The 23,375-nt window shown below is 42.0% G+C and overlaps 1 protein-coding gene across 3 annotated transcripts; it reads left to right on the plus strand.

Moving 5' to 3' along the window:
• The first annotated feature begins 1,211 nt into the window (after positions 1-1,211).
• NFKBIZ (NFKB inhibitor zeta) lies at positions 1,212-23,045 on the plus strand. 3 transcript variants are annotated; one of them, XM_014524823.2, is made up of 12 exons: positions 12,149-12,184; positions 14,876-15,015; positions 16,043-16,079; positions 16,193-16,296; positions 16,432-17,195; positions 17,503-17,608; positions 17,886-18,032; positions 18,338-18,401; positions 18,996-19,165; positions 19,875-19,985; positions 20,110-20,277; positions 21,478-23,045. In XM_014524823.2, exons 2-12 carry the CDS (start codon positions 14,887-14,889, stop codon positions 21,529-21,531), a joined length of 1,854 nt encoding a protein of 617 aa, XP_014380309.1. In that variant the 5' UTR covers positions 12,149-12,184; positions 14,876-14,886; the 3' UTR covers positions 21,532-23,045. The 3 variants fall into 3 exon arrangements, with proteins under 3 accessions (XP_025071578.1, XP_025071577.1, XP_014380309.1); XM_025215793.1 differs by lacking the exon at positions 12,149-12,184 and adding an exon at positions 1,212-1,464 and having other exon boundaries at positions 20,110-23,045; XM_025215792.1 differs by having other exon boundaries at positions 12,126-12,184; positions 20,110-23,045.
• The last annotated feature ends 330 nt before the right edge of the window (positions 23,046-23,375 follow it).

A 23,375-nucleotide genomic window follows, 5' to 3' on the forward strand; every position in this document is an offset into this window, starting at 1 on the left:
GATCCATGTGGTGAGTCCTGATGCAGGCCATGTGTAGAAGTGTGTGTGTGTGTGTGTGTGTGTAGGTCTCATATCTTAGGATGGTGGTTCCCAGACTCTGACAGAATGTGCACCACCAATTTAAAATGGTACAACCTTAAGTACCACCAGCAGTTTTTTCAGTTCAACCTTAAGTACCACCAGCAAATTTTTGTCCTATAATGATAATAAATCTGTTAACGCGTTCCACTGACAGGTTGTCTGCGTGCCACTGGTGGTACTTGTACCACAGACTGGAAACTGCTGTCTTAGGATACTTGTGGACATTAACATCATATTGATGATCAGATACCTGTTTTGGTGAGTGATGCTATTTTCTATTTAATAAAATCTCCATGGTAAAAGGGGACCTCCTTTTTAATTTTCTACAATGCTCCTCGGGCTTCTGATCACACAGAAGACCTTCCATGTACTAAGAGAGAGTAACCTCAGTGAAACCAGTGAGAAGGAACAGGTAAAAGAGAAGGCAGGTTGTGGCCCAAAAGGACAAACTCATCCTTGGTGTAACATCTCTGGCATCTAGGGAGTTTGTATTTGGTTCATCACTTCTCCCTGTGGTAGATTAGAGCACTGCATGGTGTGTGTATGCAAGGTGAGGGGGAGGATTCAGACCTATATAAGGCACGTGCCTCTACATCTGTAATATCATGTAACAGAGATTCAGTTGATTGTAAGAAAAGGAAAGAAATGTAAAATGGTGTTTCTTGATTACTTATCTGTATTCAAAAAAAGAACCCCCCAAAACAAACAAATAAACAAACAAAAACAAATAAAGGTGCTCTAGGGAAATTAATTTGTATCTGGAATTAAATCCTGCTCTCTGTTACACCGTCCTGTTGTCTTTCCCCTTTCTTTTTAAAGACCGTTTTATTGTAGCTTTGCCACTGAAGTATTGCCGATGCAGTTATAATACAGACCTTGCTTTGGAGGCCCTTGATCCTCTTCCAGCAGCAAAATGCCAGTCTGGGTTTTCCTGCTACTCTTTCTGGCAGGGGAATGTCCCTGAGCAGGGCCTACCCTGCTTGGGAATTTCCACCCTGCAGAAAAAGTCCAAGAAGCCACACTCTCACCCTCCACCCTAACTTCCTCTCACATGTCACAGCACTCTCCCACTCCCTCACCCTCGCCCCCTCATGTTAACTGTTGCAAAAGATAACTGAATCACTGCAATAAAAAGATCCCTGCAGGGTTTTGGATCTGGGTGAAATAGAATCATCTCTCTTCTCTTTTGGGTGCAAAGTCCCAGAGATCAGGACTGCTGCCATCTCTCTGTTCCTTACTATTAAGACCTCAGAGAAAACTTTGCTCCATCCTTTTCTTGATTTCACAGACCTGGTAATTATTGAGGATCATTTACAAGTCGGGGACAAAGTCTGTGTTTATTTTGTATATATGTAGATCTGACTTCGCTCCACAGATATGAAGGTACAATATTATTTTCTTTTTTACTCTTATTTTAACATGTTAATCAGTCTCAGGTGGATCATATTGACAGACATGGAAATTGCTTGTGTTATAGTTGTCTAGATACATGTGCATGGAGGTACCCAAAATGTTAAAATGGTTGGCTTTTAATAAGCTAAACAGATAACAATTGAGGGTAAAGGGACATCAGTAAAGTGTGAAATTTTCAAGAGCACCAAAGTGACTTAGGATCACACACCTCATTAAAAACCATTGAGCAGTATGCTCCTTTGTTGTTTTGGCACTTCTGAAAATCCTACCTGAAATCTCCTCTCCCCCTTTTTTTTCTGGTTAAGTTTTGAAGGTGTCAGGGACTGCATGAAAATGGGTACGTGAAACAGATGCTTAAAGCATTTGGTGAAGCATCTGTTGTAGAAAGCTGTTTAGTTTAATGTTGGCTACAGTACTTTTTTCTTGATTTCTTAGTATTTTCCAGATAGCAGAGTGTAAACAACTTGCAAGCCAGTCATAGGTCACGATATATTCAGCAAGTGATAATACAGATCATAGAAAAATACGTATAAGGAAGAGAGAGACTTTCTTTTATGGAAACTTACTGATGGCTTGAAGGAATGAACCAAAGTGTACTAAAGAGTGAGGGCTTATGTGGTTCACCGCTTTGAGTACATTGCATAGCATCCTAGTTCATTGTCAGTACTATGTGTTACAGGAAAGTAAGAAATTGGTTCCTGTGACTCTCTGGTAAAGAATAAAATATGGTCTGGATTTTGGAGAACATTGCTAAATCTTTGGCCACATTTAAGCTATGTGGAGTTGTAGGAGGGTTGAATACCCTGGTGATGGGCACCTTGGAAATGTTTTAGATGGACAGGATATATTCTTCCTATACATTTCAACTTGCATGTCAAATGTGGAAAGCATGACGCCTTGGGGTCTTAAGGATGATCACTAACGATAAAACCAAAGGCTGAGGATCAAAATCCACATAGTAAAATTGATGAAATATACATTACTAAAATAAAGTCAGGACTTGGATGCAAATAGTGTGCTCCCAAACCTGCTAATTCAAAAAGCTTTTTTTTTTTTAATTAGGCTGGTACAATACAGGTTGCTTCCTTAATTTACCCAATAACTGAAAGGCATGACAGTGCATATGGTTTGAGAGACTGGAAGCTTACGGCCTTGCCCATATTCCATATCCGGAATAAGGGGATATTTCTGAAATACAGTTTTTGTTCTCATCCAGACGCTTATTTCCTTTGCTAGTACACCAGTGTACAGAAAGTACTGTGCTTTCTTTCATGCACTCAGGAAGTGCACTAAATGGGGAATGTTTCCTTCTGTGCCACAATGCTGTCAGCATCTCCTTGACCTGAGACTAGGTTCAGTAGATCATGTCTGAGGGCGTAAGGCAGACACTGGAATTGTGTTAGTCCGGAATCCTTTTTTTAAGCCACTGCCTGGAAATGAAAAGGGCAATGGGAATAGGTGGGGAAAGGTACATTCCAGGACACATGACATCAGCTTTGTCCATAGCCCTGCTTCTGCAAAGCACAATTCTGTAATCCCATTTCATGATGGATCTGGGCTGAGCCGTTTTGCTTTCCTTGCTGTCTCTCCATGCCACTAGGAAGAGTGGAATCCTGAAACCGAGATCCAGCTCCGTGAGCAGAACTTTGCTCACCAACCTGGTCTATGGGGTTTATTTTTGACAATCCTGAAATGTTATGTTGAGTTAAATTGGATTTATTCAATGCTGAAATTTGCCACCATTATCCATAACAATGGATTCAAAATGTAAAATTCATTCTTTAAGAGTCTAAAACAAAAGATGCAGTTAGAAGCATAGTCATTTTTAACATCCTTTGTGAGGAAGTTGCTGTGTGGTATATTATCATGATAAATGTGGGCCAGATGCTTCTGTAAAAGAGCCAGCAGCATCTATGCATTTGAAGAGGACTCCCTGCATAAATTTAACAGTCCCAATATATTCATGTCTTTCATGCCAGAACAGTATCTTTTAATAACTTTGTCTGGAACCATCGAGCATTTTCTTTGCTAAGTATTTTCTGTGCTCACTGGCATTGGTTTAGGTGCTTTTTTGTGAGCAAATTTCCTATTTCTTGCATTTTGTGTTATGTAACAGAGAAAAACTGTGCAGCTGAATCTCTGAGCTTTCCTGAGGCTGGAAAGTCTTGCAAATTGAAATCTTGGATTTCATTAAAGAATGGAAGGTGCACCTGAAGGGGTTTAAAATTGATTAAATATGAGGGCTGAGATACAAGTGGTCTGGAAAATACAGAGTCCGCTCCAAAACCTGCTGATTTCAAAAGGCTTTTTGAATCAGGCTGGAAGAATACAGGTTGCCTCCTCAACTTACCCAGTACCCAAAAGTGTGATAATGCATATGGTTTAAGAGACTGGAAGCTTAGGGTCTTGTCCATATTTCAGTTTAGGCAACTTTATTCTACTGTTCAAAATGTTCACTTGGCTAAAGGAGGTTTTCCGCCTGTTTCTGTCCGAAATGGTTTAATGTGCTGTATGAGTTCTATCTTCCTGGTCTCAGAGACATGTTGGTTACCTATACACATACTCAGGGGTGGGGGTTATTTTAATTAGAGTGGTTCTGGGAGAGCTGCTCTAATTAAAACACCTTACCATCATGTGTATTAAGCCCCCACACATTTAAAAATTGTTGTGGGATGCTTTACCTAAACCTCATTCAACAAGGAGGGGGCTTATACATGTGACATTGAGGCCACGCTGTCATTCTAATTAGAACATGGAGCAGACTTGATGAATTGAGTCTGCTCTGATGCATTGTAATTAGAACGCGAACCAGCACACGTATAGGCAGCAAACATCACTGGAACCCATAGAACAGATAATGTGACAAACCCTAACGTGCTTTCTAAGCACAAAACTGTGGAAAAATGGTGAGCAAACTATTTCTAGCCAGCTGCATGTGATATTTATCTCCTAGCACTTACTACATCAGGGGCAGACAATTATTTTGGGTGGAGGGCCACTTACTGAGTTTTGACAACCCATCAAGGGCTGCATGACAGGCAGCCGGGGCAGATAAATAGTAATTTTCTAAATTTTTAGGGGGTCCCGTGGGCCAGATAGAATGGCCCGGTGGGCCGTATCTGGCCCGTGGGCCGCATTTTGCCCACCCCTATACTACGTCCTTACCAGGTGATATGTAACATTACTTCTGGTCATGTAAACTGTAAACTTATTATCTATCCACTGTACCTTCATTAATGTGGGTTACCATTAGTTAGAAATCAGACCCTACCCAAAGTGCTTATAGAAAAACTAAACCAAAGCAAATGAAAAATGATGATGAAACAGTTTGTATGAATGTGGAGATTAGATTAACTAAGGGGTTGTTTCATGGCTGTTTCCACCCCCCAACACCTTCCCCCTTTCCCTGATCTCAGTTGTTTTGCCTGTCCTTGGAGAGAAGCTGCTTGAAAAAGACCAGCTTGATCTTACTTATTTATTACAGATCCTACTGAAATAGGGAAATTAAGGGCATTTCCACCACACCACCACTAAAATATCCACTGTAAATGAATGAATACACTCAGTATTTAATATTGTACACACGAGCTTTTAAAGTTAGTTGAATCCTAGGCTGAGAAAATGGAATGGCAGAACAAACATGGCAAAATCAGAAACAATACAAGTTTTACTGCTCCACTCTTAGGATATGGAAACTATTTTTCTCCAGTTTCCAACCACTGAATTATGAGAGGGAACTGACTCATTTTCCTTAAAGACATTGGTTGCTGCTTATTCGTCTTTAGAAAGAGATTAGTCCTCATTTATTAATCTCCAGTTGCTGGAACATTGTTTTAAAGGTGAGGAAAACATTACCTTTGGTAGTTCTAAAGTAAAGTGTTGTTTAGAAGAACTCCCAATGAACAGAGGTGTGGTGGCTATATTTGTGTAAATTAGAGCAAAGTTGTCAAACTGAATTATACCTGTTCTATTGTAAAGCACGTTGACATCATCAGTCTCAGTACAGCAAATATTTGCTTACATTATGTAATATGTTTGTAAATTGTAACTTTTTTATTTCCAGCTTAAGAAACTGTGCCTGTGAGGCAGCCCTAGAAATGTGTTACTAAAGGAGTCTTATCAGTAACACTTCATGCTCTGCCAATTTATTTTAAGCAACAGTTTGAGATGTACTGGGGGGCAAAGTAGCACAGAACATAAAGACCAGGAAGAGAGTGGGCAAAGATGTTTTTATTTTGGCTTTGTGGCTCAAGGGTTGGAACAGTTCTTGGTGTAAGTTAGAACAGCCCTCAGTATAAACTCACAGAGGCCTTGTACCGCCACCTATTTTTTTGCTCCATAAGCCACTGCTGGCTTCCCCATCCTCTTCTCTGTCCATTGACTTCATTCCCAACATGTTCCTTGATATTATCCCCTGGCTGTGCTTTTCTATGTCGGGGGTGCGTCAGAGACAGCCTAGGACATGCACATCTGTGCGCCATCATTCCAGGGCTGAAGCTCTTTTTCCAGGCACTTCCCTTTATATTCTCTTTCTGCCACTGGCATGATGTAAATAGTCTACAATTGGAACCAGACTCTGGCCATCCACTGTTGTTATGTTGTGCTTCAAAACCTAGAACTTGTGTTATGAAAGCTAAAACAGAGCTGGTTTCAAGATGGCTGGTGATTTTTGCTTCTAAATCTGCATCCCTGCTGTCACAATCAAGACGTACAGAGATGCATGTAGCTGTGATTAATCTAGCTGGTCATGTGGTACCTTCAACAAGTAGTTTAAGTGACTAGAGAAAATAAAAAATCATTACTTGAGGGGGAAACCAAATTGATATACTTTCTTTCCACCAATATTTGACCAGAATAAGTCAGCATTTTGAAGCAAGAAGTGGAGGAGTTCTTTTTTTTAGAAGGGATAATGTATGTATTTTTAATTCTGTTGGGTGTTCAGGTATTAATCAGTGTTTGACTGTATTAATGGGTTTACTTATTAATGTTTAAGGGGAAAAAAAGCATTCCAACTTTGGCCACTAGTTGGCATTCATGGTACATTGCAGTAACACTTGCCTTGCCCAAAGCAAGACTGGTTTTTGCAAGGGCACTTTTAAATGGTGGATTTTGCGAAACTGTGCAGGTGTCTTAACTGGTGCTTCATTTGAGCCTGCATTTGATGATTAGTTTAAAAGACAGAACAACCTGTGTGGCAGGATGATCCAAGAAATAGAAAGCTATTGGCTGAGAAGTTATTACAGAGAATTAAAGAGGTGATATCAATGTGTGACTCAGTTCAAACTAGTCTAACACCCTGGGACCCAAATATACATCTTTCTATGTCACCCTGACCCTAGAGCCCCGGGTATGTTTGCATTTGTGTTCTACTAAAGGTCTGCCAGAGGGGCTTCTATTGTTACATGATGAATCACTGCCTTCCTCAAACCCTTCTGATGGTTCCCCTATTCCAGCCAGTATCTCCCATATTTTTGCCAACTCTTTGCAGGCTCTTTGTAAGGAAGAAGGTTGCAACCACTTTGTGCTGCTACTACATCCCTTATCTCACTAGGACTTTCTTGTGCTGGGGACATCGGGAGTTTTTGGAGCAGACACCAAATCTTCCAAGTCCTCAGCACAGTATTTGTAATTTATAAGTGGATCCATATAACAATAATTTTTCATATATGAAGGCTACCAGGAAATTGCCCTTTACAAAGCTGTTGTGAACCAGCTGATCTTGTGCAATAAAGGGGTGTGTAAACTTTTTGAAAGACTCTTTTGTTATAGGGCTCTGTGGAGTTCAAATCGCCTTAATCTGCCCTGGTTTTATGTCAGAGGGTCTGATAAATATCCTTGAAGAAACACCTACACCTACTAATTAGTAGCAGCCAGCATATCTTGATGTGGATTTTGGATGTTATGGCAAGCTGTGGGGGTTTAGCCTTCAAATATCTTTGAGGAACAGGGCAGACAAAGAATAGAAAAACCTGAAAACCTCTTGATTAATTCCTGATAAAAACCCTACAGAATTGATGGTAAAGTCTGTGGATCATTCTTCATGGGGGAGACTGATCGCTCTCCACATCATCAGTCCAAGGTAATAATTGGGGCACTGCCCATCTCTTCCCACATGTGTTTTTTTACTGTGCAGAGTACTGGGACTGGGACATGTGGAAGCTCCCAGGTAACAAGCACCAACAGCGAGCTGTTTGTTTGAAAGGGTTTCATTTTTTTAATTCAGTCATGCTAATGAGAAGGTCATTGACCAGCATCACTTAATCTAATAATTTGAATTACATACTCTTCTCAGTTTTTGGCTTTTGTTACAAGGCAAGTAAAACACATTTGCTGTGCTAGTAGGAAAAAAAAAAGTTGTGAACTGGGTTAAGCTGCAGTAATGCGTAAATAATAATCGGCTTCCTGCTGTGTAAATGGAAAATTTGATTTTGAACACTTTTCCGAGAGCTGCTTTAAGGAGTCGTTCATTAGTCAGTTATCAAGCATGTAAAAAGTGTTCTGGGGAGACAGGATCTCTGAGTAGCAAACACTCTGGGATGAAGAAAAACAAAAATATCTACCAACTATCAGGAAAGTGTCTCTGAAAGTCTAGTTGAACTGTATGTTTCTGAGAAGAGGAGAAAATCATGATACTGCACCTATAAATCTAAGTCCTGATTTTGAAAACCTTTAAGCACATAAGGTTTACTGATATAATTGAAAACGTTCTCTTGAGTGAGAACTAATTATTAGAGAAAGGGGATTTTAAACTTTATTAGACTACTCTTTCTGACAGTGAAGTGAAAACTCTGTTCAAGGCGGGGGGGGGAGGGGGTTGTGTTTGTTTTGCAATGCAGATTTTGCTGATTTGGCCAGATTTGGCTCTATGAATTAAAACCATTGGATGAATTAAAATAAATAAATATAGTATAAACTGACTGGTGGTGTGTTAGAAAAAGGTGTAGATAATTCCAAACAAATTGTTCTTCTTTACCTGACAGAAGAAAAAAAAAAAAGAAATTTAGGTAATAAACATGTATTTCTTTACCCAGCTAATTTATGTATATATCTTTACCTAACATTGAAAACATTTAGGCATCTTACCCATTTGTATTTTTTATTAAAAATCTGAGGAGGGAAAAATAAAGTCTAGTAAAAGGTGTAGTAGTGTTGGCATGTTGTTGTAGCCATGATGGGACAGGAAATATGCAAGCAGCAAGGTTTATTCGTGATAAACCAACTATATAGCTGGGAGAGATGTTTGACAGGATTTGGGGCACAAAGGGCCCTTTTCAGGTCATACTTCAGGTGACCCTGAAGAAAGGAACTTTGCACCTAAAAGCTTGTCTAACACCTCTCCAAACTCTACAGTTAGTCCAATAAAAGATCTCACTGGTAAAAGGGGTGGCAGTCTGAGGAAGATCCTCTCTGAACATTATTTTATAATGTGTATACAACTCTCTGCAACCTAATGCACAATAACTTTCAGATCTGCCTTGGCTTGCTACAGTTTGACTCAGACGAAAGACGATGGAAAGAAATGACTAAACCCTGTTGGTGGTAACTAGACGCTCACGTTTTCTGTCTCTGAATGCTGTCCACGTAGCACCCTGTGTTAAGAACCTGACAGAAAAAACCCCCAAATCATTGTCAACTTAATAAGAATCTTAAAACCTCATAAAAACATAAGAATTGCCACTTACTCCCCACACTTTTTCATTTACACACTCCCCATCCATGGCCCCACCAAGTCCCAGGACCTCCTTGTTAACCTCCTCCTGGCCAGGGTTCAAATTACACTTTGACTCTTGTGGTGGGGGTCTACAAAAAAATTGGGCTGCCCATCACGATACCCTAATAAAATTGAAGACCCCTCCCAAGTTATAATTTTCAAATCTTACAGGGGGGCTCTCGTCCCTTATTGGGGGGGGGGGTCTCAGCCCCCCTGAGTTCCCCCATAATTTGAACCCTGCTCCTAGCCTTAGCTAAGCTAGCAATATACCTAAATAGAAAGGAAGCTCTGGCTTCAGGGCCATTGTCCTGTCCCTTGTCCATTCATGTCTCTGGGAAGTTTCACTGAGCAGGGTCCACTGGCTTCTTGGACTTGAGGGCTGGTGTCCCCCTAAGTGCACTCATTTTGAACCTATGACCCTCACTCCCATCCCTGTTTTGTCTTTTAGCTGTACCAAGCGATCAGTTATATGCTAGTGTCCTCCACCACCCAGGGGGGCTTATAGCTCTCCTTGGTGAGCTTTGGCCCACATTCCAGACTGATATATCCAAAGGTCTGTGTTGAATGGGGCAGTGAGTAAGGCATGCTCACTGCAAGATGGCTTCAATGGGAAGAGGGAGACGGGGTGAGCCTGTTTGCTCCCTCATCAACGTGACAGGGTGGCAAAAAGGGTGGATTTCAAAGGCACTCACAAGCTTCTGTGGATGAAACCCTGGCATTGCTGCAGCAACGAGGAGAGGGTGCAATTACTGAGGGCAGCGTGTCATCCCTGTTTCCTTCTGTGTGTTGGAAAGCATGGAAGGCTCAAGAAGCAGGGTGGATTGAGTCTCCTTTCTTCTCTGGGGCTAAGGAGCATGTCCTTTCTGATGGCCTGCCAGGACGGCTGCAGCTCCAGGCATAGGAGGCTCAGGAAGGAGAGAAGAAGCCACCCACCAGCCCAGCTGCAGGGCCTTCTTGGGTGTAGGGAGGTCTCTGCATGGTTAACAGCTGAGATTAAAGGACCAGAGAGGTTATCTAGTCCAACTCAGAGCAGGATCATCCCCAACTAGATTATTCAAACCAGGGATTTGTCTACCTGGGCCTTAAGAACCTCCGCAGATGGAGAGTCCACAGCCTCTCTGCGTAACCTATTTCAGTCCTTTACTACCCTCCTAGGCTAGGAACAGACATTCAGTAAGCCTGAGGCAGAATTGATCGAAGTTACGCAGTTTTCTGTAAGTGGTGTAGTTTGACTTGGTAGCAAACAGAACACACAATTCACCCTTTGGTTGGAAGGCAAATCTTAGACTGAGTTCCACCATTATTATACCAGTCTGCGTGTGCTGAACTTCTGCTCTGTTATGGGTATAGACCGGTTTCCGATCTCTTATACCAGTAAAAGTCTAATGTCTGTACCTGACCCTCGTGAGAAAGTTTTTCCTCATAGGTAACCACAACTTCCCTTGCTGGAACTTGAGACCATTGCTCCCTGTTTGGGAGCCCTTCCTACCCAAACTCTCTATGATTCCTCGTGTGCTATGATTCCTTGTGACCTGGGTGTTGGGTGCTAGAACAAAGCCCAGTCAAGGAGCAGGGAGGTGAAAGCTCACTGTCCTGCCCCCCGCTTCCCCGATGGGGGAGGTGGAAGGCCAGGATGGAGCTCAGCTGAGCTTTTAGACCCAGTTAGACAAAGCCTTGGCTGTGAGGATCTAGTTGGGGATGGTCCTGCTTTGAGCGGGGGGTTGGACTAGATCTGTTTCTCAACCCATGGGTCACAATCCAAAAGTGGGTATGAACAAACTTTAAAAATAGATCAACAAAAATGGATTCTCCTTTAAAGGAAAAAAACTTGGGAAACCAAGGTCCCCTATGCCCCCCATCCCACACACCCACTCCCTGCCCCACACACTGCTAGGTAGAGGGCAGTGGGTCAGGAGTGAGGGGCACAGGGAAGGCACCGGTCATCAATGTTTACAAATGGATCCTGGTACAAAAAAAGTTGAGAACCACTGGTAGATGACAGCACCGTACCTAGACTCCTGGCGGCCGGCCCTGGGCAAACTTTTAGTCTTGGGCCCCTCTTTGCCAGAGATAATGATAATAATAATAATAAAAATTACTATTTTGGGGTTCCCTTTCTGTTTGGGCTCTGGGCAGCCACCTGGTTCACCCATGCCTGTCGGGCCCTGCCTCCTGAGCTCCCCACCATGGGTGACTGGTGTCTCCTAAGTCTGGGGAGGCACCTGCAGGTGTCGCTGGTGGGGCCAGAGCTAGTGAGCTCCTGCAGGCGCTGGTGGCAGGGAGATACCGTGGTCACCCAGCAGGAAAAACACCATGTATCTGCGTCCATGAAGGCAGATTTCCTTAAGCATTCCTGGGGATAACTTTTCTTCTGGCGCAGTTTAGTACCTGCTGAAGTGTTGGGGCTTAAAGCCTGCTTTATGGAAATGGGAGGCCCCTCCCTAGCTTGCTCCTGCAGCCACATGGCGAAACTTGGGAGCACCCGAACCCCAAGTCTCCATGCATGTAGGACGCCTGCCAAAAGACGATGGAAACATCTGAAGCCCCTGGTGGGGGTGGAGGATGTTTTCCGGTTGTAGGGCCACTTATGGCTCTGGACTGACTCAGGGACTTGGACTTGATTTGCCCCCCCGTTGCCCTATATATTGTTGTTATTATTATTATGGCGATATCCGGCGAAGGGTGAGAGAGTGGGGAGGTTGCGTGCTGCATAGCCCTTCCCCTGTGTTGGGGCGGTGGGAGCGGGGCTCCGCCCGGCGGCGCTGCAGGGCAGGTGAGGCAGCTCGGTGGGCGGGGGGCGGGAACCCCTTCCCGGCAGGCACCGCCCGGCGCGGGTGCGGCTATAAGAGGCGCTGCGCGGGGGCCGACCGCCTCCGCCCGGCTGCAAGATGTTGGTGGAGAGCGGGCACGCGGCGCTGGCGCTGGGAGGCGGCGGGACGGGGAGCGACGGCGAGGCGGCGGGCGGGCAGCGACGCGCCGGTAAGGGCACGGCTCACCGTCCCGGGGGGGGCTGAGGGGGCAGGGGTTTATTGTGCTTGGGGTGGCGGGGCTGAGTGGCTTTGATGTTTGGGGGCTGAATCCCCACGACGGGGGAAGAGCGCCTGGGAGAGGATTGGCATGGGGTGTAGGGGCGAGCCCGTCTTGGGGTGTCAAACCCCGGCCAGACTATAGGGCAGGGCAGGGCAGGGCAGGGGCAGCGAGCTGGAAAAGCGGATCCCGCCTTCAAGGAGAGCAATGTGGGGCTTTCTCTTGCATGCCTCCTTCTTGTCCCACACTCTGGGTGGGGGCGTTTGCAAATGGGTCCTGGTTTGTATGATGCTTTGATTCTTGGGGGGTCTGCAGAAAAACAATAAACTTATTTCCTTTTTATAAGGAGCAATCTGATCAGAGGCTGCCTTAGGTTATGATTTTCAAATCATATAGGGAGGGGCTCTTGTACCTTAAAGTGGGGCTCATCTCCCTCCTCCCCCCAACCAGCTCCTGTGTAATTTGCATGTTGAGTCCTGGTACAAAAAAGGCTGAGGAGCACTGACTGAGATGGTGGGTTCTTTGTACGGCATGCTTTGGGTAGAGGTGATCCTGTCTCAGGCAGGCAGCCAGATTGAGATGGACCACCAGCCCTGCTTCCCCATGAGTAAGATTTGAACTACAAAGTCTCCCATAGATACAGCCTTTGTTTGAGCTAGCTGGTAGCGGCAAGAGGTAGGACCAGTCTTGGAAGGCACTTAGGACCTCTGTGGACGGGAAGTTGCCCAATCTGAGAGGAGCAACCAGATCTGACCGGGGAATCCTTGTCTCTTGTGATTCCCTGCTGATTTATTTTGCTTATTGATTTATTTTTTACTGGGTCTCGTGTTCCCTGGGGCATCCAGTATGGTCATGCAGTAGTCATTGGCTTTGGTGCTTTCGATGCCAGCAGAAAAGGATACAGGGTGTTTCAGAAAGGATGCTTAGCACTTTTCAGGAGGAGGCTGTTCAATTTGCATTCCTGTACCCTGGGGTGCTTGGAGGTCCCTGCAAGGGTGCTGCAGGATGACACGCTATGTTAGCACTGTTAAGTGGGCGCGCAAGATTTGCAAGGTAAACCCAGACACTTCCCATAGCAATTCATTGTGTTCAAACTGTTCTGCCCTGCTGTTGTTTCTGTGTTCTTTGTCACAGAAGAATTGCTCTTGTATTTTTCTATAGTTTTAAAAAAAAGAGGAGAGAGAGAGGAAAAAAAAAAAGAGAGAGAGAGAGAGAGAGAGAGAACTTAAGAGTTGGCATTTTCCTGGAGGCAGGAGTTGAGTCTAATGAGCGGGGTTTTGAGTCTAAAAAGGTTACGCTCCTTTATGTAGTGGGGTGTCAGTGCAGCCTGGAAAGAGCCTTGCTCTAAAGCATGCCATTGAAAGTGTTTGCTGGATCAACGCAAGGACCTACTCCAAAATCATTTGATAAGTTTGCATTGATTATTTGGGTCTCTTCCTCTCTCCCTTGTTCCTCCTTCTCCTGCCCTTAAATAATATACTACTGCGTATGTAACTAGGCACTGCCTCCCCCCTATAATTTTCCTTTCTGTCTGTTTGGGTTTATTTTTCCATGAGAGACTTGTTTACGGAAAGGTAATGTTTTTGCATATAAACATTGAGTTAATCATTTGTTGTTCTTAGTGTCTCAAAAATGGCTCTTAAACTTTTTGTGAGTCATAAGCCTGTTTTCCACTTCAAAGGCTCTTAGGAGCCTGGCTCATTTTCTGGCTTGGGAAGGCTGGGTCTGCTGGAGTGTTGTTACCATGAAGTCTATTGAAACCCAGAGATTGACTCCCATTGACGTCAGTGGATCTCGACTCGGGAGCTGCATTTCTTTTTCTCTAGGCAAAAATCCCAGCTGATGACCCAGGGAAACTTGGGACCAGATCACTGATCTCTAGTTTCCTGTATTTAAAAAACAAACAAACAAACAAAAAACCAAAACCAGAAAAAACGAGCATCTGGCTTTTTTCTTTTCTGGGAGGGGTGATATATTTGTGTGTAATTGTATATATTTTATTTGTATCCTAAACTCTGTACTTTCCTTATCACGTTACTTCCCTGTTCAAGTGGGGTGTGTTAGGTCATCATTTCCTATCTTTCACTTCTGCTTTTACAGCTTTAAAATTAATCTGATTTTTTTTAAAGAGGCTGAGAGATCTCAGAGTATTCTGCTTGTCTTTTTAAAGAAAGCAAGTTTTCTTCTTTAAAGTGGAATTTTCAAGCCCTATGGACACGCCAAGCACAAGTAATTCTGGAAATTATTGGCCCAGCATTAGGCAAAAAAATTCTAATATTTTTGTATCATGGTTTTGAAAATATATGTGTAGCACTTGCATTTTATTGCTTCCAGCGTATTGACCAACAAGAGTTGATAAGGTGGGGAGGGATGAGAGAGAGTCAAAAGAGATGAAATTCAAAGTGATGTGCTTCTGAAACCCATAATAGTTGGCCAGCATGGGTCTCTGTAATCAATTTTTGCGTTGAACGACTCCTGCATTCTCAGATGGAATCGGAGAATTTTTGGTGATTGTTTTTCTGTTTGTTTTTTTTGATTCACGGTAATTCCAATTTGCTTGCTTGCTGCTTGTTTGTTTGGGTTTTTCTTAAATGTTTTTTTGAGCCCCTTTAAATTTTTAAAAATTATTTTGTGTCTCCACAGTTGAACACCACATGGGGGGAGGAAGGCAGCACAAAGGACCTTTCCAAGGGGTTCGTGTGAAGAACTCAGTGAAAGAGCTTCTCTTGCACTTCAGAAGCAGCAGACAGATGTCTACAGGCTATGTTGCTGATGACTGCAAGGTAATAAATAGTTTTGATACTATGGGCCCTTGCATCAGTGGGTTCAGCTATTGGTGGAGTTGGTGAGAAATGTATTTAATAACACCAAAGCCCACTTTTTTGGCTTGCTGCTGATGCAGATGTGATAAATGTTATGTTTTCTCCCAAAACTATGGGAAGCAAGAGTTGGGGGTAGGGAGTGGGAAGACAGCAGGTGGATTTGTTCTTCTTGCCAAAGAAAGGAGATGCATGGAAACTATAGATGGCTTGTTTTTCAGATGGAGTACAAACAAATGCAAACTGTAAACTCAGTGGCAGTTATGCCAAAGGATAAATGGACAGACTTTCTCAGAAGAGAATTGCTTTAATTGCTTGTTAGTGACAGCAGCCAGTATAGTGCTGTACAGCACACACAGCGTGAAGACAGCAGTTGTCCTGCGAAGCCTGCAGTATAATACAGGGGTGGAAGAAATAAGACATGCTAGCCCAGAAAGAGGAATTTGCCTTAGAGTATCTGCATTTGAGTTGGGTTCCTGTTTACATCTCAGCAAGGGATAATTTCCTATGGAAAGCCCCTACAGACTAGAATAGGGAGGAAGCTAATGGATTTTATAGGAATTTTCTCAAAAAAATTACAGACCGTAAACAGCACTGTCCTCCTATAGGTTGTTGAATCATCCTGTAGAATTCTATGTCATGGATATAATTGTTTGTTACTTTTTAGTAGATGACTCAAAAAGCCATTTAGACTAGTTATAACTTTATAGACTCATAGGACAGTAGGGTTGGAAGGGATGTCATGGGGTCACTTAGTCCAGCCCCCTTCTCCCAAAGTTGCAGAAGAGCGCTGCAAAAGAGTACATTTTAGAATTGTTTTTTAATTATTAAATGTATAAAATGGAAGTGCTGGTTTGACATTCCTCTGTTTGAATTCTTCTAAGTGTAGGAAGTATATCTTATGTTTATATGAGTGTTTTCTCTTTTGAATTTTTTTTAAATTGCTTTCAGTTTTTCTGGAATAATTTTGCTTGTTTTTGTTTTTAAATAGGTACAAGAAGGGTTACTGAACTATGATCAGTATACAGGTACAACATTTTAAACTTTCTGCATGCCTCTGTGTAATATAAATATAAATATACTAATTTTTTTAAAAGAATATTTGCAAAGTTTAAAAACTGGTTGTAAATTTCCTCAACAGAGTTGAAGAACTTACTAGCTCACAGTGGCAAAAGAAAGGCTTCTGAGCCCCTCTATGATGGACCTGCTTACAAACGGCCAGCCAGTGCCCAGCCTCATCTCCTGGTAAATTTTTCTGTCTCTCTCTCTCTCTCTCTCTCTTATTGTTTAAAAAAAATTAGTTTCATAAAACTGGTGTTGCAAGGAACCAGCAGCTGAATAATTTGTCTAATTTTTTTTGTTTGTTTTAATTTTTTGCAGACACCACCACAGACACCAACCTCTGTTGATAACATGGAGGATGCACACAAAAATGAATCAAAGCATGATAGCAATACTGACCTGCTTCAGAACATTATAAATATTAAGAATGAGTCAAGTCCAGTTTCTCTGAACACGGTGCAGGTTAGCTGGCTGCACTCTATTTCTAACCATAACTCACCTGGAGAGTGCTATCAAGACAGTTCAAGAACACAGGCTTTCTCTCCACCCCAGAAGTATCAAACATTCCAAGACAGCAGTTCCCAACAAATATTGGATGCTCCCCAGAACTACCAGTTTGCTCCCTCACAGGCCCAGGATTTGTCGCAGAATTATACTCGGGATCCTTCACTGGAATACAGGCCAGTTTCTGGCAAAGTCCAGTCTCTGGCCTACCAGCAAAATGCTTTTGAAAGTCGTGAACTGCGGTATTGCCCAACCCAGAGTTTCTCATCTCTCTTGAATGGTTCTGAAGGCTCAGAGAATATGACTTTTCCGCTGCAGCCTCTTGCAAATGCCCATGAGCAACTTGACATCAGCACCCATGCTCAGAACTTCAGCCTGGCACCAAGTAATATCTGTGGTACTCTTGGTGGAAATGGTACATCTCTGGCTACTCTGAATGTCTCTCTACAGCACACAGGTATCAGAAACACTGCACAGCTGGGCAAGTCCTTCTTTCAGTGGCAGGTGGAACAGGAGGAAAACAAGCTGGCCAACCTCTCTCAGGACCAGCTTCTTGCCAAAGACTCAGATGGTGACACGTGAGTATCTTTCATTTAAACTACAGTGTTGGGGAATGCTTTGGTTGGCTCTTGGTGGGTTGCTTGGCTGGAAGGGTACTCTTTTTTGCTTAGTAGGGGTGGCTACACCTTTGAAAATATAATAGCTTCTATCAAGCAGCGTGTCATTTTGTTGGTATATAGTATTTAAACCCATGTTGCGCCATCTGCTGTAGATCATACTACAGGCAATGGGGTAATGTGGGCTGTTTAAAGTGCATATGTTACCTACATGTATATCTGCCTAGATTTTTTGCTGACCCCCTTGTATTTGTGACCTTCCCTGCAGGTTCCTTCATATTGCTGTTGCACAGGGCCGGAGGGCTCTTTCCTTCGTTCTTGCAAGAAAGATGGCTGCTCTGCACATGCTGGATATTAAAGAACACAATGGCCAGGTGAGGTTCTCAGTGTCCTAGCATTTTAAGCTTCTGAAGTCTGTATGCTTCCAGACCTTGAGTGAAGCTTGGTGGAATGCCTGTTTAATATTAACCTTGAGGGTTAGCCTGCATACTAATGCCAGCCTTGACTTAACAGTTCAATGGATAACCCTTCACCAGTGCTGGGAATTGTCTGTATCCATAAACATTGCTTTATTAATATTTTAGCTGGGGCATTTTAGTTGTCATTTCCTGGTAGATAACAGATGACTTAACCTGTTTTCTGTATTTGCAGAGTGCTTTTCAGGTGGCGGTAGCTGCCAACCAGCATCTCATTGTACAGGACTTGGTTGGTCTAGGGGCTCAAGTGAACACCACTGACTGCTGGGGCAGGACGCCACTGCATGTTTGTGCTGAGAAGGGGCATGCCCAGGTCCTTCAGGTGAGGTTTGATAAACTCTGGAGCCCTTTCTTTGCCTTACCTCCATCCCCTATGAAAACAATCCCCATTTCTCCCGCACTGAGATGTTCTGACTATATCCCAGGGTTGTACATTATTTAACAGTTTAATGTACAGCAGTTTGCTCTAAGACTATCGATGGTATTATAGGCTGTTGCTATAGAATTTTGTACATTAAAAAAAACCTGAGCAGTTTCCTTCATATTATAGGAAAATGTTATAAAAGCTTTCATTACCAGTATGTCTTTTGGCTTGAACTAACAAGTGCCTTATACCCATTATTGCAGGCAATCCAGAAAGGAGTCTTGGAAAATAGCCAGTACGTGGACCTTGAGGCAACAAACTATGATGGTGAGCAGCTAAGAGTTCTTAACTCCATAGGGTTGTTGGGGATTGTGGTGTTTTACAGCTGTTGGTATCAATGCTGAAAGGAAGCAATAAATGAAGTCGTGGCTTTGCCAGTTTCAGACCATTACAATTGGTATATTAACTAGATTTTACTAAACAAGTAAAATCTTGCTTTTGTCAAGCACTTTCTTTACATTTGTGTATAAAAAGAATACCTGATGGTGAAATGATGTTTAAATATTGGCCTTTTATCTCTTTGAATCATCACCACCTGGTGTGTATTAATTTCCTCAAAGGAGTTGTCAGAGACTATTTAAATATTTTCTGTTAACTTATTTGAAAGTTCATTTTACTACTACTGAAAATCAGCATCTTTATCACTTGCTTGCTAAAAGCTGAGAATTACTGTTAAGTGCCTTCAGTGACTGTGGTCACAAATGCAGAATGGCCCAGGCCCCTGTTGCTGCTGTGGAAAAGCGCAACCATGGGCCTGGGAGGGGAAAAAGTTTGAGCTGCCCCTATGAAACAAGACAGCCAATCAAATAGATTTTTACTGCTTGTTTGATTTAAATTTTTATTATTGTTCTTAACTTCAAGGTTTGTCAGCTTTGCACTGTGTGGTACTAGCCCACAATGCTGTGGTGCATGAACTCCAGAACCGTCAGCCTCCTCACTCCCCAGAGGTTCAGGAACTTCTATTGAGAAACAAGAGTCTGGTAGACACCATCAAGACTCTGATCCAAATGGGAGCTTCTGTTGAAGCAAAAGTAAGTTAGAATAGCAATTCTGAAATAACTGGGTGCTGGGTGCCACCTGAGGCAGAGGGCGAATTGCTTATTATAAATGAAAGGGAGTTAATAAATACTTTCAAGTACTTTTTAAAACTTTTTCATTTATCTGATTGGAATGGGAATGCTGCATTTACTCAGATCAGCAGGCTGTCTTCATAGTAGGCTAGGAGAAGAAAGTGACAACTTAATTTTTTGGATAAATTTAATATTAGCTGGGCTGGTAAGAAATGTATTCCACTTTATTGTAAGTATTTAGAAGCAGCCTGTAGAAAGTGCTGCCCTGGTGTTTTTCCTGGGGTTTGGGATTTGGATTATAATTAAATCCCATATCTGGTTTGAGTGAATACTGGGCCAGGTCGTTGGGAGGTCTAAACTGTCCACTGCCTTCTTGAGAACTTGAACAATTCAGTACCCACTGAGGATCTGGGCCGTCGCATATGAGACCAGAATAGTTTTTAAAAATTACCTTTTTTTTACTTTGAATTCAAATGTTGGTGAATTACAGTACAAGTGTAGTAATAGTGAAGGTAGTCATCCCCTGTACTCTTCCTTCTCCCAGTCCCCTTGAAGATACTCTGATATTATTCTTCCATTTATTTTAAAAGGCAATGAGTGTCTAATCAGGAAGTGAATCCATCAGACTTCCAGTGTTGCAATGCAGAAACTTTTGTTTTGTTTTGACTAGGATCGTAAGAGTGGTCGCTCAGCTCTGCACCTGGCAGCAGAAGAAGCCAATGTGGAGCTTATTCGTCTCTTTCTGGAGCTGCCCAACAGCCTGTCTTTTGTTAATGCAAAGGTATGGTGTCTTTCATGAATGCAAAGTAGTGTAGACCCCTTGTTGAATATGAGTGATATCATCCTTGTGCCACTATTCCTAAATCTTGCTATCTTTAATGGCATTGTTCCCTTGTTTTCACTAGGCGTACAATGGCAACACAGCACTTCACGTGGCTGCCAGCCTGCAGTATCGGATGACCCAGTTGGATGCAGTTCGTCTGCTGATGAGAAAGGGAGCTGATCCCAGTGCTAGGAACCTGGAGAATGAGCAGCCAGTTCATCTGGTTCCTGATGGCTCTGTAGGAGAACAGGTAAAAGAAACTCCAAACCTTTCAGATTTTTCTGTTGAGTTGAGTGGCCATGAGTACATTTTTTTTTGTCCTTTCTAGCAATATTAAATTCTGTGAAGCAGTATCATAGATGCTTCTGAGTTAGCGGAACAGAATAGCTTGACTGATTAGGACTATTCTCAATCAAAGGCAGGGTAGAACAGTTAACCATATCTCTGCTCATTCAGAATAGGACAGCTGATAACAGTTTTCTCCTTGCAACTTCTAGGTCTTACATGCTAATATGTAAAACTAAAAAACAGTTAAAAAGCTGGAGTTGAATTATTTGGGACTAACAAGGCTAGTAGCATACATAGTAATCACCTAATTTTAGTTTTTGGAATGATCCCTGAATGTTCAGAGAAGTAAATTGAGTGTGTTTGCAAAAAGTATTTATTTCCAAAGAAATGCATGGAAAATTACAGATACCCAGTTTGTTTACAAAATGGGTAAACAAATGTGAGAGAGATCCCAAAGAGAAATGGCAAGCTTTTTAATTTCAATGTCGTGTATTAATATAGTACGTCAGAGTTGATGCAAGTAACTTGACAATTCTGTGCATTTATTTTACATATCAAGAACTGTTTAATAGAATCAGCCATTAGGCATTTTTTAACGTCATAAGGTCACAATGCAAGACAAGATGCTTACTGTGCAGTAGTAATGAGCTACTGTGTAATAAGCATCACCAGGCAACCATGCTGGGACGCTATTGCGCAGAAACGTTGGTTACTGTGCAGTCATTTGGTACTTGGTTATGCAAGTACTAAATGACTGCAGTAACAACTGCGCAGCAGGCATCTCATGTAGATGTGCCTAGTACGTGGGAAAACAAGAATCTAGTTCTTTGCTTATGAATATGGGGTAGGCCATTAAAAAAAAAAAAAATGCTAGTGTTGTGATAAATTTTAGAGTCCAAGTAATAAATCAGGGCTGTGCTGTGCTGTGCTAGGTACTGTACATTTATTCATACCAAAGAGATGACCCTTGCCCTGAAAAGTTTATAGTCTAAATAAGCAAGTAATTCCGATCTCAGTTACAGTGGTAAAAATCATGTCATTTTAAGGCAATTCACTTGTACAACTGAAATCGGAATCTAAGCTGATAGCATTGCTTTTATGAGTGCACAAGTTTGAGCCTTCAGAGGGTGAATACTGATCTTTCTCTCTGTCTCTCTTTCAGATAAGACGGATCCTGAAGGGGAAGGCTATTCAGCAGAGAGCCTCGCCATATTAGACTCCATGTGTCTTGGAGTTCTCATCGCTTACACTCACTGTCAGTTAGGCAGTCCTAATGTATTTGTAAATAGACCATTTGCCTGGTGGAGGCAAATGTTAGTTGTTTCCATGAAACAAAAGTATTTAGTTCACTATCATATAGTGGGTTATAATTAAAATAAATAAATAAATCCAAATTTCTCTGAGCAGATGGGAATGTTTGATTCCCAGGTATATGGAACCTTTGTCTGGATACTCGGACCCAATATCAGTGGTAAAACTGACTTACTTAACAGCAGATAATATGGTATCTGGGCACAGACAATTGTATTATGTTGTTTGTTTTTGGGTTTAATTTTTTTGGTTTTTTGCATTTAGCTAGATTTGATAGATGGCAATATTTTTATTTGTTTTTGTCTTTTTTTTTAATTGCACATAAATATTAACTTCTAGAAAAATCTAATATTTTAAAACTAAAAGACCTATTTATATACCTTTTTGTAGCCCCCTGCCCCCTCCCCCCCAGTTTCTGTGGCAGTACTGTGTATAATCAAAGGCATTATCATGCAGTTCCATAGACCAAGTGGTTTGTTCCAGTTTCAAGTATTTCCAGTTTTGAGCTTTTGGATTGTGCTCATGGAATTCTGATTTTTATGCTGGTGGAAATCGGATTAATTTAATTGTGTGAATGATTAATTGTCAGGGCTATAATATTGGCAGGATCAATTGTCAATGGTACTTATTTGCAGAAAGCTATTGTAGTTTAAAGCAAATGATGAGTTGTAATGGGATAATTATAAGCATGATACTGATCCTGTTGACATCAATGGGGACAGCATCAAATCCTATTTTCTTGCACCAGGACAGGTTTTTCTTTAATCAAAGCAGTAGACTGTGGAGGAGAAAATATCCCTCTGTACATAATTTTCTTTAATGAGGATGAGTGGTTCTGATTTCAGCAGCTCACGCACACATTTGGGTGTAAATACATGCTTAGATCGCTTCCATTTTGGGAAAGTACTGATAGATGTCAGTGGAACTTAAGCATGTAGTTTAGATTACCTTGCTAAATCAGACCCTTTTCTCCTAGGGGAGAATACTTCCATCTCCTAAACAGATTTATTTTTGTATTGATGTTTTTACCTTATAGGTATAGTGATAATTGAATAATATTTGAAGCAAACACAATTATTTTTCAATAATTATTCTGGCTCTTATTGCAACATGTTTATTAATGATGCTGTATAAACACGTTTGATCAAAGAGAATGTCCTGTTTTGATCCCTCAAAGTGACCTGGGATGTACTTCATTTCATTTGATTCTTTGTACGTTCTTTTTGTTCTCTAGCTGTTCTTGCATCGTGTGATTCTTGTCCATAGCTGTGTAATTAACCTGGCATAATCTGATCACGTTGTTTATTGAAAGTATGTCTTGTAGACAACATAATTGGGAAATCTGATAACCTTGAGCAGAGCTGTGATGCATGCTTTAAAGATATCATGTACAGTTTTGAATAAACTTCTTAATTCAAAGTTTCTAGTGCCTGGTATATGTGATGCAAATAATATTTAATTTAATAAAATATGATGTGCTGCAAAAGCCTAATACTGACGACCCCTTGCCCTTTGGGAAGCAGAAACCACGTAAATAGCCCAGTTCTCAGCTGGCCAATCATTACACACACACACACACACACACACACACACACACACACACACACACACACACACACACACAGAGCCCCCTCCTCTCTTGGGACTCCTTTCTTGCACATTTTGGGAAACTGAATCATCTTAGCCAACCTCTCATTTGCTTCTCTTGCTTTCCATCTCACTTCTTCCCTTTGAGTTATGTTTAGTCAA

Source organism: Alligator sinensis, unplaced genomic scaffold (genome assembly GCF_000455745.1).
Source record: "Alligator sinensis unplaced genomic scaffold, ASM45574v1 scaffold1230_1, whole genome shotgun sequence".
Lineage (NCBI taxonomy): Eukaryota > Metazoa > Chordata > Crocodylia > Alligatoridae > Alligator > Alligator sinensis.